Source organism: Triticum aestivum, unplaced genomic scaffold (assembly GCF_018294505.1).
Source record: "Triticum aestivum cultivar Chinese Spring unplaced genomic scaffold, IWGSC CS RefSeq v2.1 scaffold84209, whole genome shotgun sequence".
NCBI lineage: Eukaryota > Viridiplantae > Streptophyta > Magnoliopsida > Poales > Poaceae > Triticum > Triticum aestivum.
Genome location: NW_025225719.1, coordinates 3977 through 18416, shown reverse-complemented (window position 1 = coordinate 18416; position 14440 = coordinate 3977). Strand labels below are relative to the sequence as shown.

General features: G+C 45.5%; 1 protein-coding gene across 1 annotated transcript; it reads right to left on the bottom strand.

Moving 5' to 3' along the window:
• Window positions 1-4483: 4483 nt before the first annotated feature.
• On the bottom strand, window positions 4484-7276 carry LOC123172330 (uncharacterized). Its single transcript, XM_044589319.1, has 3 exons — window positions 5843-7276; window positions 5145-5233; window positions 4484-4720 (listed from the first exon to the last, which is right to left on the bottom strand). The coding sequence occupies exons 1-2, from the start codon at window positions 7050-7052 to the stop codon at window positions 5187-5189; spliced, it is 1257 nt and encodes a 418-aa protein (XP_044445254.1). The 5' UTR covers window positions 7053-7276; the 3' UTR covers window positions 4484-4720; window positions 5145-5186.
• Window positions 7277-14440: the final 7164 nt, after the last annotated feature.

Sequence of the window (14440 nt, the reverse complement as noted above, 5' to 3'; positions counted from 1 at the left end):
GGCATGTCCGAAGAGGCGACACGTGTCTCCGGGGTGTGCCCCCCCTCACGGACGGCGCCGCCGCCGGCACCTAGAGGGGGGAAACGGACGCGTCGGGTCTACATGGAGGGGATCTTGCCGTGGGTCTGGCCCGAATGTTGCTACAAAGTGTTCCTATGGGCTGACCTAACACAACCGGGTGGATAGGTCCACTGCTCAAAGCCCGCCTGTGCAAAGTGAAAGGGCTAGATCACGTGGTCAAACGCTACAGTGTTAGGCGGGACGGGGGGCCTACGGTGGTAGCAATGCCACCCGAGCGTCGCACCACGACCTCATACATGCGGGGTGGTGTGGTGGCATGTCCGAAGAGGCGGCACGCGTCTCCGGGGTGTGCCCCCCCTCACGGATGGCGATGACACGGTAGTAGACGTTCTGCGGTAATGATGCGGCGTGAATATTATTAAATACTTGGAGCACGATAAAATCATGAGTTTTTTACACGACGTGGGCACTTGTGCCGTAGGACTGATGGTAATTTTTCATAATTGTTCGTAATGGAGTAGTATCTGAACAATTCCCTCTTACGCGGATTGCTCTTCGCGTGTCTACGACTGTGGCCAGCGGCGTCCGGGGGCTAGCATACCGCCAAATCTTGCGTAGGCAGCCTCTCACAAGTCTGGAAGTGTTGTGGCGGGTGCATACACCCGGCACGCGTCTCCGGGGTGTGCCCCCCTCACGGACGGCGCAGCCGCCGGCACCTAGAGGGGGAACGGACGCGTCGGGTCTACACGGAGGGGATATTGCTGGGTCTGGCCCGGATGTTTCTCCAACGTGTTCCTATGGGCTGACCTAACACAACCGGGTGGATAGGTCCACTGCTCAAAGCCCGTCCGTGCAAAGTCAAAGGGCTAGATCCTGTGGTCAAACGCTACAGGGTTAGAAGGGACGGGGGCCCTAGGGGGGTAGCAATGCCACCCGAGCGTCGCAGCGGGACCTCATACATGCGGGGTGGTGTGGTGGCATGTCCGAAGAGGCGGCACGCGTCTCCGGGGTGTGCCCCCCCCCCTCATGGACGACGCCGCCGCCGGCACTTGGAGAGGGGAAACGGATGCGTCATTTCTACACGGAGGGGATCTTGCTGTGGGTCTAGCCCGAATGTTGCTCCAAAGTGTTCCTATGGGCTGACCTAACACAACCGGGTGGATAGGTCCACTGCTCAAAGCCCGTCCGTGCAAAGTCAAAGGGCTAGATCCCGTGGTCAAACGCTACAGGTTTAGGCGGGACGGTGGGCCTACGGGGGTAGCAATGCCACCCGACCGTCGCACCGGGACCTCATACATGCCGTACGGTGTGGTGGCATGTCCGAAGAGGCGGCACGCGTCTCCGGGGTTTGGCCCCCTCCAAGTGACGGCGGCACTGCCTTGCGTGCAGGGGGCACACCGCGGAGCCCCAAGATGGGCGTCTACGCATGCCTGAACACTTTCACATATGCATCTGGACCCGTGCGATGTTTCGGTGACATAGCTACGCCCCGAATCCCCCCACCAACCAGAATTCCCTCCGTGTCGACCGTTTCCCCCCTCCATGACACGGCGATAGCGACATTCGTAAGGGGGGGCAATCGATATACCATCGGGGTATGTTTTTTAGATAAGGCATAATTATCTTATGCAAAAATAAAAACTAAAATAAAGTAAAAATAACAAAATAAAGTGAAAATAAAAAATAAAGTAAAATAAATGTATGCCGACGGCACGGCCGTCGACATATCTGGGCACACATGGAGGTGCAGTCCCATGGATCGATGACGTGGCATGGCACACAGATCGATGACGTGACAGAGGGGCCTATGCCGACGGCTATGCCGTAGGCATACCTTTGCCATAGATAGTATAAAGCAAAATTAGAAATAAAACTAAATAAACATATGCCGACGGCACGGCCTTCGACATAGATGTGCACACGAATCGATGACGTGGCAGAGGGGCATGGGCAAGGTCTATGCACCGTCAGCATAACTCTGGCATAGCTATGCCGACGGCCGCCGTTACCTCCCGTCGGCGTAGATTCGGCGCCGTCAAATGGTCAGCGATGTCCGGGTAGGTGGCCCCGGGCTATGCCGACGGCTGCTCCTATGCCGACGAGCCTCGTAGGCGTATCTCGATCTTTCCTGACGACCTCGTCTATGCCGACGGCCCCGTCGGCATATATGGATTTATGCCGACGGCCTTTCTACGCCTACGGCCTGTCCTTGGCCGTCGGCATAGGTCCATCTATGCCGACAAGGTCCGTCGGCATAGGTTTGGCCGTCGGGAACCCAAGTTTTTCTGGTAGTGCATATAATCCAATTAAATATACTCAATACATTCAGTTTTGCGACCAATTTTGAACATCAAGTAAGTAATATTTTGGATTACTAAACAAACTTATTGATCAAAACACAAATCCGAAATGAGAAACTGGCAGTAGAATATATAATGGTGGATAAAATTAACTAGGTGGGTGCTAAAGCATATATCTCTCATCACATGTTCACTTCATTTTACAATAGTGGAGTTTTGAACTATCATAGAATAAGGTGATCACACTTGTGAGCTCATCGCTACAACAAAATGACACATGAGCTTTGACAGATCTCTGTTAAAAAGTGATTTGAGACTCCAAGTTGGCAACATTGTGAATACATGGGGACCATCATCGGGTTTATCACAACAATTTTAATCTTAGTTGCAGAACAACGAAGATGACTACCTGGGTGTCCAAATTGTCCAACACCTGAGGAAATCCATATTTATAATTTAACCAGTATGTGTCATGGAGCTAAATTAAGGAAGCATAAAAAAAATTCAGAAATATCAGCTAAATTCGTACATTAATCAAGCACACAAAAAAACAGAATAAGCAATAGGTGACAACAACATCTACCTATAGGAGCCGCAATTCTGAGGTGCCTGGGTATGTGGTAGACGAAGAACAACCAATGCTGGACCCCCGGGTGTCCAGTTCGTCCAGTATCTGAGGAAGTCAAAATTTGTGATTCAACCGACAATATGTCATTAGGAATGTCCAGGAGCACAAGGGACGGAGTTGCTCACCATTGGTATCTGTATGAGTGGTATGGCAGACACCCACCGTATGGGGGATGATGGGAATGAAATGAGTTCAAGTGGAGCACCCGATTTAAACAGAAATCCATCAGTTTCCCATGGGGATCGTGGGGAGAGGAAGTGAAGGATGAATCACCAATGACCTGCAAAGAAGGGTTTCTTTGTTTTTAGGAGAAGCGTTTATTGGGTGGCTGTAGATGCCAACTAAGAATATAAAAGTGTGGGCCATGTGGAACATTAGGCTGCACATGCGTTTAGTCAGTGGCTATGTAGTTAGTGTCACCAAACACAAATTTTCTGAGGAACAATAGTAAGCTATGGGACAAACTAGAATGACGAGTTCTGGGCAGGGGAAGACAACCTTACTCATGGAAACAGTATCCTCTCCATTGATGACGGTTGTCGAGCAGAGGAACGACGCATGTGGGCTCCACAAACTGACATACTAGTTGCGCTATGACCAAACGGCCCGCATCCCAATAGCCTAGAGGCTTGGAGCAGAGGAACGGGTTGTTCCCAGTCTGGTTCATCTTGCTCCTCCGCGACCTCGGGTAGGAAGCAATGGAATCACGCCTAGCTCGTGTCCCAGCACCCTTGAAAACGCTACTGGTAGCCTCCGGTCTTCCAAAGCAGACGGAAGATGGCGGCTGCGCATGGTGGTGGATGGGCAGCATGAATAGGATGATGTGTTGAGAAGCGGGGCGACGCGCGAGCGAGGGGGCGTCCATGGCGAAGTGAGCTATCCCACCATGAATATAAACTCCAAGCAGTATGTATGGTATCACACATCATCAGAGGCGCGAACCTGGGCAAACTGTGCGTGTGGGCTCCGTTCTGGTACTTTCGGTCATGTTCGCCATCCTACCAAGGGTACTGACCATTTTCTGCTCCCTCACTTAAAATGACTTGCAATTCCAACAGATATTTACAATCTAAGAATGTTGTATGTATTCTTGCGAGTGCAATTATAGACTCGTTGTTGTCCAATCTCGTGCCTTCAGCAACAAACAACTGCTTTAAGAATGAAGAGTCCTCTAGCTCATATGAACCACTAAGCTAACTGGACAACAACAACAACTTCACTCCCAGGGTAAGAAAGTCCCATCTCTACCATTGAAACTTCTACATCAATAGTTTTAGTCATGTAAACATTGATGCAACTTCCTGACCAACACTAAAATTGTGCCTACCGGGCTTCATTTCAATTGATATAATGCTTATTTCATCTGCAACAGATCTTGAATTTTTAAAAACAAAATAAAATTATAGAGCAACGTCATGGCATTCCTAGAGCTGCCAAGCACATGCAACACATATTTTTGAACCATGGCTGACGAGCGATGTCGTTCATTTCAAACCAAAGGTGAGCACACAAACATGCAAATACCTGGGGTAGATAGTCTCCTGGATGAAGATAAGACTGCCAAGCACACACATGTAAAAAATGAAAGGCGTGACGAGATACTACTTGAAATGATACCCCAAGTTAGGTATTCAAAAGCATCTTGCTACATTACCTACTTGACTAGAATAAGGCACAATTACATTTTTGAAGATAACATATAAACACCGCCGAGCACATTTGATGTGATGCGAGAAACTTGGTAACAACTAAAAATTGCAGCACCCTTCACCTGGAGAAATGAAAAGTGTTAATTTGTTAGTAACCTGATGCAGATATCGACAAAGTATTACCTGCGTGTATGTAAATCCTTCACCCTTTTGACATAATTTTTGTAGGTGATGGAGTTAAAAGAGCTGACTAATGTGTGTAATAGCAAAATGGGCTACGGATATATTACTTATTATGGTAGAAAACCAAGGGAGAACTATGGGCATATAAGATCTGGATTATCAACGTATCATTTATGCTCCAACACGCAGGGTCGTCGCCATTTTAATTGTTACTCTATGTTGTTAGCATGTGCGAATCCAAATGTCATCCACATGGGCAATATTTTGATGGTGCATGCTACCCACATTGTCTGTCACATATCTTCCAAAGAGAAAAATCAAACATTTCAAAACTCACAAATTATATTCAGAAGATCTTCTTACCCGTTGAACCGTTTTAGCACATTAGCAGATCAAACCAGACAATCATCCTAACTTTTTTGCTCCATTAGTTCCACCAGCAACGGTTGTGCCTATAAGCATAAGAATTCCGACAATTAACAACAGTTCCACGATAGAGACAAATTGATAAGAGAGGGTAACAAGTGGCAATTAGAGCTGGCAAGTATAACCCGCGCAAAATAATTCACTTATATAACATATATTTATAGGTGTGTTATAAGACAAAATTATGACAAATATTCACCGGTAGGATTGGCCATTAACGGCCATGAACAAATGACAAAATCACTATGATTTTAGTAAGCATGTATTGAACCAAATTTGTTTTGTTGGAGTTAAGTTCAGTACAAATTCAGAAGAAATAATAACGGATACAAAATATCTAGCCTTGAGATTCCATACATAGTATTAACTAAGTTAACATTTGACATTTGATTTGATATTTTCTGGGAAAGAAAACAACCATATTAAAAGATAACACATACTAAAATAATGTGGCTATGAGTTCATCCATCTAGCATAGGGACAATTACTAAGCTTTTATTACCAGAATTTACATACTAAGTTCAAGTGTAAGTGAACATTTAAGAATCACAATAACATTATCTGAGCAATTATTTACAAAAATAACTAGATTAGCCTACTCCTACTATATATAAAGACAAAGGATGAGTGATCACCTGGTAGGTAGAAACTCATGAAAGGATAGTACTTCGTAGAACATGGTACATCAATTTTGGTGGAATGTATTGACTTGAGTTGAACCATATAGGCACTATCGTGCATATATAAAATCATTGCATTGGTATCCTCATCATACCCCATCAGTTTGTTCCATGGCATTGTTTCCGAAATTTGGGGAAGGGTCTTCGGAATGGTATGCAATGCAACTGTCTTTTGGACCAACCATATGGAAACACCTTCAGAATTGACCTCCCTCTGCCACACTTGAATGTCCTGGTAAGACAACATGGCAACACCAACAATACAATCATCTGTTCGTATAATCTGGCACTGACATATGCTAAAATTATTCATACTGTGAGGCCCCTTGATCAGGGTAAGCTTCTGCCCCTCCAAATCAAACTCAACTACATCGTCTCTCCCATACCTAGACAACCAGTAAATCACATTGCCAACAAGGGTGTCGGGGCAACAAGGACCATACATTGTCTTAGGTTGAGTCTCTATTGAGATGAGATTGCCCCACCTGCCGGTCTGTGAGGAGAAAACACGGGCCAGAGGTCGTCGATCATCGTGTATGAACATGGACAACAGGACCACTTTGAAGGGGCTGGCATGGCAGCTGCCGTGCACATGTCCCTGATCGCCGGCGGTGCAGAGCACCGCCCCGCTGAGATAGGTCATGTCGAATCCCGGCGGAACAGGCATGCGGTGCTGCTCGCCTGTGATGGGGTCGCACAGAACGGCCTCATTATTCTTTGAGTCTTTGACGAGGATGCGACCATGGCGGCAACTGGGCACACTGTAACGTATTTTACTGTAGCATCCAAGGGTGAAGCGTTTCCGAGGGATGCGGTCGGGAGGATTCAAGTACGGGGTGGAACACGTTCTTGTGGCTGTTGCGACACACGAGCAAGCCGAGGAGGGGTGCCTTCCGGTGGTGGGCATGGAAGCAACGGAGGAACTTGGGGTCAGTGGCAACGCGTCGCCAACGCTTGCAGACCGCGCATGCACGCAGCAGGGAGGACGGCTGCGGCGGGAGGCGGAGTAGGATCTCCCAGAGCATATCGTGGTCGTTGTCCAGCAAGCTGCCATGGCGGCGGCGGCGGCGGTCGATGAGTCGGGCTCCCTCGTCGCTCGTGTGGATCTGAGGATGGAGACGCGTGCTGCGTCGGCGGGCCACTGTGGCGCCCACGTCACTGGCATGGATTTGGGGATGGAGACGTGGGCTACGGCGGCGGCATATTCCGGCGTCCACCTCGCCGTGTTGTTGGCGTTTCATGTCGACGTACGCCGCCAAGGCAAGGCAAAAGATGTAGCTTGGGGAAGGAACACACGGCCGGGAGTGCTCTGTTGGCTCGTAGATGTAGCTGATTACGCTGAGTTGATGCACGCGTACGTACACAAAAGGCTAATTAGGGAGCTCGAACACAGGCGATTTGATGGCAGCAACGTAGTACTATATCTTTGGTCTCTTCTCACGGTTTGTTTACAAGTCCAACTAATCGGTTCTAGTCCGAGCCGGACGTGGACCCCAACGTAATTTTTTCCAAAACACCAGTAACTTTATTCATAGGCATAACAATTACAGGTACACTGATTTAAATCTAAGATTTAAGGAAATACAAAGTAACTCCAACGACTAAGAATTACAATGAAAGCTGTTCAAAACACCTTCTTCGTGGTATCAATCTTGAAGAAATACTTCAAAGACTTCGGTAAAGTGGCTGCAACTGGACTGAAGCAACGATGTTGTTACTCTTTCAACCGCACGAACATTGGCATTAATGGTTTCCTAAAAGCAACTCTCTAATCTCATGGCACCGCCAAAAAACAAGAGGAGATTTAATCATTCTCACAAAACTATGATGATTACTAGACGTTGACGAAGAACATAGAGGTCTTGAAGATCCGAGGTCCCCCCACCTCTCAGCGCCAAGATGGCAGCCGGAGGCGAGGGGGCCTAAATTGGCAGCGGCGACGGTGGCACAGGAAACCCTAATCTAGACAGCTCACATACGAGACCCGATGGATCGATCTGTTAACTCCAACGTAATTGACTCCATGGTACTGGGCAATGTTCAATTGTGTCAAACTGTCGCGCTTCGCACGACAAACTCCCGACTGGGCTAGCCCACCCGATTTAGCGAACCAAGGAACTGTGTAGAGCCGGTGCACTGTAGTGAACTGGGCATGGTAGCGGGCGTCCTTTTTTTGCTGGTTTTCTATTCAGTTTAGAAAACGAAAAAAATAGAAAAGTGATTTTTTTTAAAACTAGAGAACATTTGTTTGGAAAAAGCACAAACATTATTTTGAAATGCAACTTTTGAAAATGTCAAATATGTTTTAAAAAACATATATATATATATATTATAAAATCCAAATATTTTTTAAAAAACTGGAATTTTTTGTGAAAACGCTACTCCCTCCAATCCATATAAATTATTACTGATTTAGTAAAATCCGAGTGAGAAATATTTTTTGAAATTCCGAACACATTATCTAAAATCTGAACATTTAAAAAAATTATATATCTTCTAAACTTTTTTCAAAAAAAATCCCTGCCAAAATGGGAACATTTTCTGACAACACGAATATTCTTTCAAAATCAAGACTTTTTTTCCGCAAAAAAGTTAGAAAATCTAGTTTATTAAAAAAGCAAAGGAAACAAATAAATAAATAAAACAGAAAAGCATACAAAACCGGTATGAACCAAACATGAACAGTATGGAAATATTCCTTGAATTAGATAAACTGTTTTCTGGAAATATTTGTCTATTCATAAAATGCACACAAAATTCAAAAAATATTCATGGATTTTCAAATTGATCCCAAGTTTCAAGGATTTTGAATGCATTTAAAAAATATTTCATCAATTTAAAACATGTATTGAACATGAAATATGTTCATGAATTTGAAAACTATGCTGGTATTTTTGATAATCATGAATTTACAAATTGTTTCCAAATTTATAATTGTGCAAAAAAATTGAAAAATCACAAATTGAAAAAACTTCATAAATTCAAAGAAGTTAACGAGTTTGGGAAAAAATCACGGATTTGAAAAGGAAAGGTAAAAGGAGAAATAAAAATAAATATGAAAAAACAAAAAAAAGAACGAGAAAACGAAAGGAAAAAATAAAAAAAAGGTTCAAAGAAGGTTCTAGAACATTTTAAAAACTGGTGGGAAAAAAGTGGAATGGACCGGCACAGGCAGAGGACAGGGCGTTTGTGGGGTTACATGGTAGGTTAGTTTTTTATATACAGTCCAAACACATACACTCACACTTACGCACATACACTCAACCTTATAAACGCACATCTTATCCTTATAAACCTTCGAGAGACTGAGCCGATACATCATCTTAAGATCGAGTACAGAGGCACTTGCAATAGGTACGAAATAGGAATCGCCCAGAAATAGTCGATCAGTTTGTATTGTCGCGCGTGCAAGTCCACCACAATGCCCAACCCACTTCTGGCCCGATACATCATTTTCATAGGGAAAACTGCTCGACGGTATTGGATCGAATTTTAGGCGGTATTTGAATAGGCAGTGATGACTTGACGAGATGACTTGTCAATGATTAAATCATGTGGTTTTCTCGTGAAGGAATTGGTCAGGTGATTTCTTTCTTTCCTTCTACTCTGCTCCCTCAACCGCTCCCTCTAGTGCGCCGCTGCTATCCCCGCCCGCGGACGTCATGACCATAGGTGAGCTCTCTGGTCGACTAATGGCTCTATGATGATGATCGCGCAGCTATGGAAAAGCAGGACTAGGAGAGGGTTTTGGGGTTTGGGGAAGGACGCAGTTCTGGACAAATAGAAGCATCGGATTTGGTTGCATGGTCGTGATTTGGTAGCCATGGCAATGGTTTTGGACCCCAGTTGTGGCAGCCAAATCTAGCAGGTTGTTTTACAGAAGAGAGGGGAATCATGGGAAACTTGGCTTATATGTGCATATAATGAGAAGAGAGGAAACTGGAGTGTGGTGGTGTACTGATATAAAGTTTGAATTTTTTGTGCAGTGATATAAAGTTTGAATTATTTGTGTACTGTTGTAACGATTGATTTTGTGTGTACTGATATGAAGCTTCACTTTTTTGTCCGGGGGAGATCCAGAGGAATGCTTTAGTGTTTAACTGCTCTATTTTGGCAAATTTGAGACAGTGAATGGCTTGATTGAATACAACGATGGACTGATGGCTAGGTTACTTGTGGAGAGAAGCAAAGTGGGTTATGACTTATGAAGAGTTATTACTGCATTCAAAAGATATGCATCAGGTAGAAAGAGGGAACTGCAAGGGCAAATTTAGTTATAAAATGCACTGGCTTGTTCCAGGAAAAACATCGAGGGATGGTTTGCTCTTTCTCCATGATGATGCAACTGTTGAGAGGACGGTACATGCAACTCCACATGGGGAATATGCAGAGATCTTTGTGGAGGAACTGTTCATCCAGAATTTAGTGGGGGCAACTTCCGAAGAAGAACTGATGGATTTGGAAGCATCATTCTTTCCTTTTCATATGTGACTCACCCGCCTCCAACCTTCGTGAATCATGAATTTATTCGACCATCCCAAGTTCCTCCATGGCTCCAGCTCCATCTTCACAGACCATGGCGACTTGTTGTGTGGCGATCTGATTTGGTCCACTGTATCCCCTTCCTCCTCAATCGCCTTCCTCTCAGTTGGAGCCTAATGAGTGATACTTTTACACTAATTTCACCTTTGTTGAAACTGAGATATTTCAATTAAAAAGAGAAATTCGCTCTGATATTGGTACTAATGACTAATGGATGCAAAGGATTCCACGAACCCTCTCCTTGATGTGTTTCCACAGAAAATGGGCCAAACATGGAAGAAATCACATGTGGAAATGGAATGGAAGAAGAATGGAGGAAGAAAGACTCATCAGGAGACGTTTTTGCGAAGACAGCAGCCTGTATGAGCGCCTGTATGGCGTGAATTCCAAGGCAGACCGTCCATCTGAACAACTTTCGTTAAAGGGACCCCATCGAAATGTCAACATAGAGAGCACCAGACTACAAACACAACAGCCAAGACCTCTTCTTCATCCGCAAACCCTAGCACCCGCCATCTGTTGGGGAACGTAGCAGAAATTCAAAAAACTTCCTACGAATCACCAAGATCTATCTATGGAGAGACCAGCAACGAGTAGAAAGGAGAGTGCATCTACATACCCTTGTAGATCGCTAAGCGGAAGCGTTCAAGTGAACGGGGTTGATGGAGTCATACTCGTCGTGATTCAGATCACCGATGATCAAGTGCCGAACGGACGGCACCTCCGCGTTCAACACACGTACAGCCCGGTGACGTCTCCCACGCCTTGATCCAGCAAGGAGAGAGGGAGAGGTTGAGGAAGACTCCATCCAGCAGCAGCACAACGGCGTGGTGGTGATGGAGGAGCGTGGCAATCCTGTAGGGCTTCGCCAAGCACCTACGGGAGAGGAGGAGGTGTCACGGGAGGGAGGGAGGCGCCAAGGGCTCAGGTATGGATGCCCTCCCTCCCCTCCACTATATATAGGGGCAGGGGAGAAGGGGGAGGCGCAGCCTTGCCCCCTACTCCAAGAAAGGGGTGCGGCTAAGGAGGGGGGGAGGAGTCCATCCTCCCCAAGGCACCTCGGAGGTGCCTTCCCCCTTTAGGACTCTCCCCTTTTTCCTTTATCTTGGCGCATGGGCCTCTAGGGGCTGGTGCCCTTGGCCCATGTAGGCCAAGGCGCACCCCCTACAGCCCATGTGGCCCCCCGGGGCAGGTGGCCCCACCCGGTGGGCCCCCGGGACCCTTCCGGTGGTCCCGGTACAATACCGATGACCCCGAAACTTGTCCCGATGGCCGAAACAGGACTTCCTATATATAAATCTTTACCTCCGGACCATTCCGGAACTCCTCGTGACGTCCGGGATCTCATCCGGGACTCCGAACAACATTCGGTAACCACATACAAGCTTCCTTTATAACCCTAGCGTCATCGAACCTTAAGTGTGTAGACCCTACGGGTTCGGGAGACATGCAGACATGACCGAGACGTTCTTCGGTCAATAACCAACAGCGGGATCTGGATACCCATGATGGCTCCCACATGTTCCACGATGATCTCATCGGATGAACCATGATGTCAAGGACTCAATCGATCCCGTATTCAATTCCCTTTGTCTATCGGTATGTTACTTGCCCGAGATTCGATCGTCGGTATCCAATACCTTGTTCAATCTCGTTACCGGCAAGTCACTTTACTCGCTCCGTAACACATCATCCCGTGATCAACTCCTTGGTCACATTGCGCATGTGATGATGTCCTACCGAGTGGGCCCAGAGATACCTCTCCGTTTACACGGAGTGACAAATCCCAGTCTCGATCCGCATAAAACAATAGATACTTTCGGAGATACCTGTAGTGCACCTTTATAGTCACCCAGTTACGTTGTGACGTTTGATACACCCAAGGCACTCCTACGGTATCCAGGAGTTACACGATCTCATGGTCAAAGGAAGAGATACTTGACATTGGCAAAGCTCTAGCAAACGAACTACACGATCTTTGTGCTAGTCTTAGGATTGGGTCTTGTCCATCACATCATTCTCCTAATGATGTGATCCCGTTATCAACGACATCCAATGTCCATAGCCAGGAAACCATGACTATCTGTTGATCACAACGAGCTAGTCAACTAGAGGCTCACTAGGGACATATTTTGGTCTATGTATTCACACGTGTATTACGATTTCCGGATAATACAGTTATAGCATGAATAAAAGACAATTATCATGAACAAGGAAATATAATAATAATACTTTTATTATTGCCTCTAGGGCATATTTCCAACAGTCTCCCACTTGCACTAGAGTCAATAATCCAGTTCACATCGCCATGTGATTAACACTCACAGGTCACATCGCCATGTGACTAATACCCAAGAGTTTACTAGAGTCAGTAGTCTAGTTCACATCACTATGTGATTAACACTCAATGAGTTTTATGTTTGATCATGTTGCTTGTGAGAGAGGTTTTAGTCAACGGGTCTGAACCTTTCAGATCCGTGTGTGCTTTACAAATCTCTATGTCATCTCCTAGATGCAGCTACCACGCTCTATTTGGAGCTATTCCAAATAACTGTTCTACTTGGAGCTATTCAAAATTGTTGCTCCATTATATGTATCCGGTCTCTCTACTCAGAGCTATCCGGATAGGTGTCAAGCTTGCATCGTCATAACCCTTTACGACGAACTCTTTTACCACCTCCATAATTGAGAAAAATTCCTTAGTCCACTAGTTACTAAGGATAACTTTGACCGCTGTCCTGTGAGCCATTCTTGGATCACTCTTGTACCCCTTGACTGACTCATGGCAAGGCATACTTCAGGTGCGGTACACAGCATAGCATACTGAAGAGCCTACGTCTTAAGCATAGGGGACGACCTTCGTCCTTTCTCTCTATTCTGCCGTGGTCGAGCTTTAAGTCTTAACTTCGTACCTTACAACTCAGGCAAGAACTCCTTCTTTGACTGGTCCATCTTAAACACCTTCAAGATCATGTCAAGGTATGTGCTCATTTGAAAGTACCATTAAGCGTTTTGATCTATCCTTATAGATCTTGATGCCCAATGCTCAAGTAGCTTAATCCAGGTTTTCTATTGAAAAACACATTTCAAATAACCCTATATGCTTTCCAGAAATTCTACATCATTTCTGATCATCAATATGTCAACAACATATACTCATCAGAAATTCTATAGTGCTCCCACTCACTTCTTTGGAAATACAAGTTTCTCATAAACTTTGTACAAACCCAAAATCTTTGATCATCATCAAAGCATACATTCCAACTCCGAGATGCTCACTCCAGTCCTTAGAAGGATTGCTGGAGCTTTGCATACTTATTAGCATCTTACGGGATTGACAAAACCTTCCGGTTGTATCACATACAACCTTTCCTCAAGAAAATCGTCGAGGAAACAGTGTTTTGACATCCTATCTGCAAGATTTCATAAATAATGCAGTAATCGCTAATATAATTCCAACAGACTCTTAGCATCGCTACGAGTGAGAAAATCTCATCGTAGTCAACTCCTTGAACTTGTCGGAAAACATCTTAACGACAAGTCGAGCTTTCTTAATGGTGACATTTACCATCATTGTCCGTCTTCCTTTTGAAATCCATATGTACTCATTAGCCTTACGACCATCGAGCCGTTCTGCCAAAGTCTACACTTTGTTTTCATACATGGATCCTCTCTCGGATTTTATGGCCTCAAGCCATTTATCGGAATCCGGGCCCACCATCGCTTCTCCATAGCTCGTAGGTTCATTGTTGTCTAGCAACATGACCTTCAAGACAGGATCACCGTACCACTCCGAAGTAGTACGTGTCCTCGTCGTCCTACGAGGTTCGGTAGTGACTTGATCCGAAACTTCATGATCAATATCATAAGCTTCCACTCCAATTGGTGTAGGTGCCACAGGAACAACTCCCTGTGCCCTGTCACACACTAGTTGAAGAGGCGGTTCAATAACCTCATCAAGTCTCCACCATCCTCCCACTCAATTCTTTCGAGAGAAACTTTTCCTCGAGA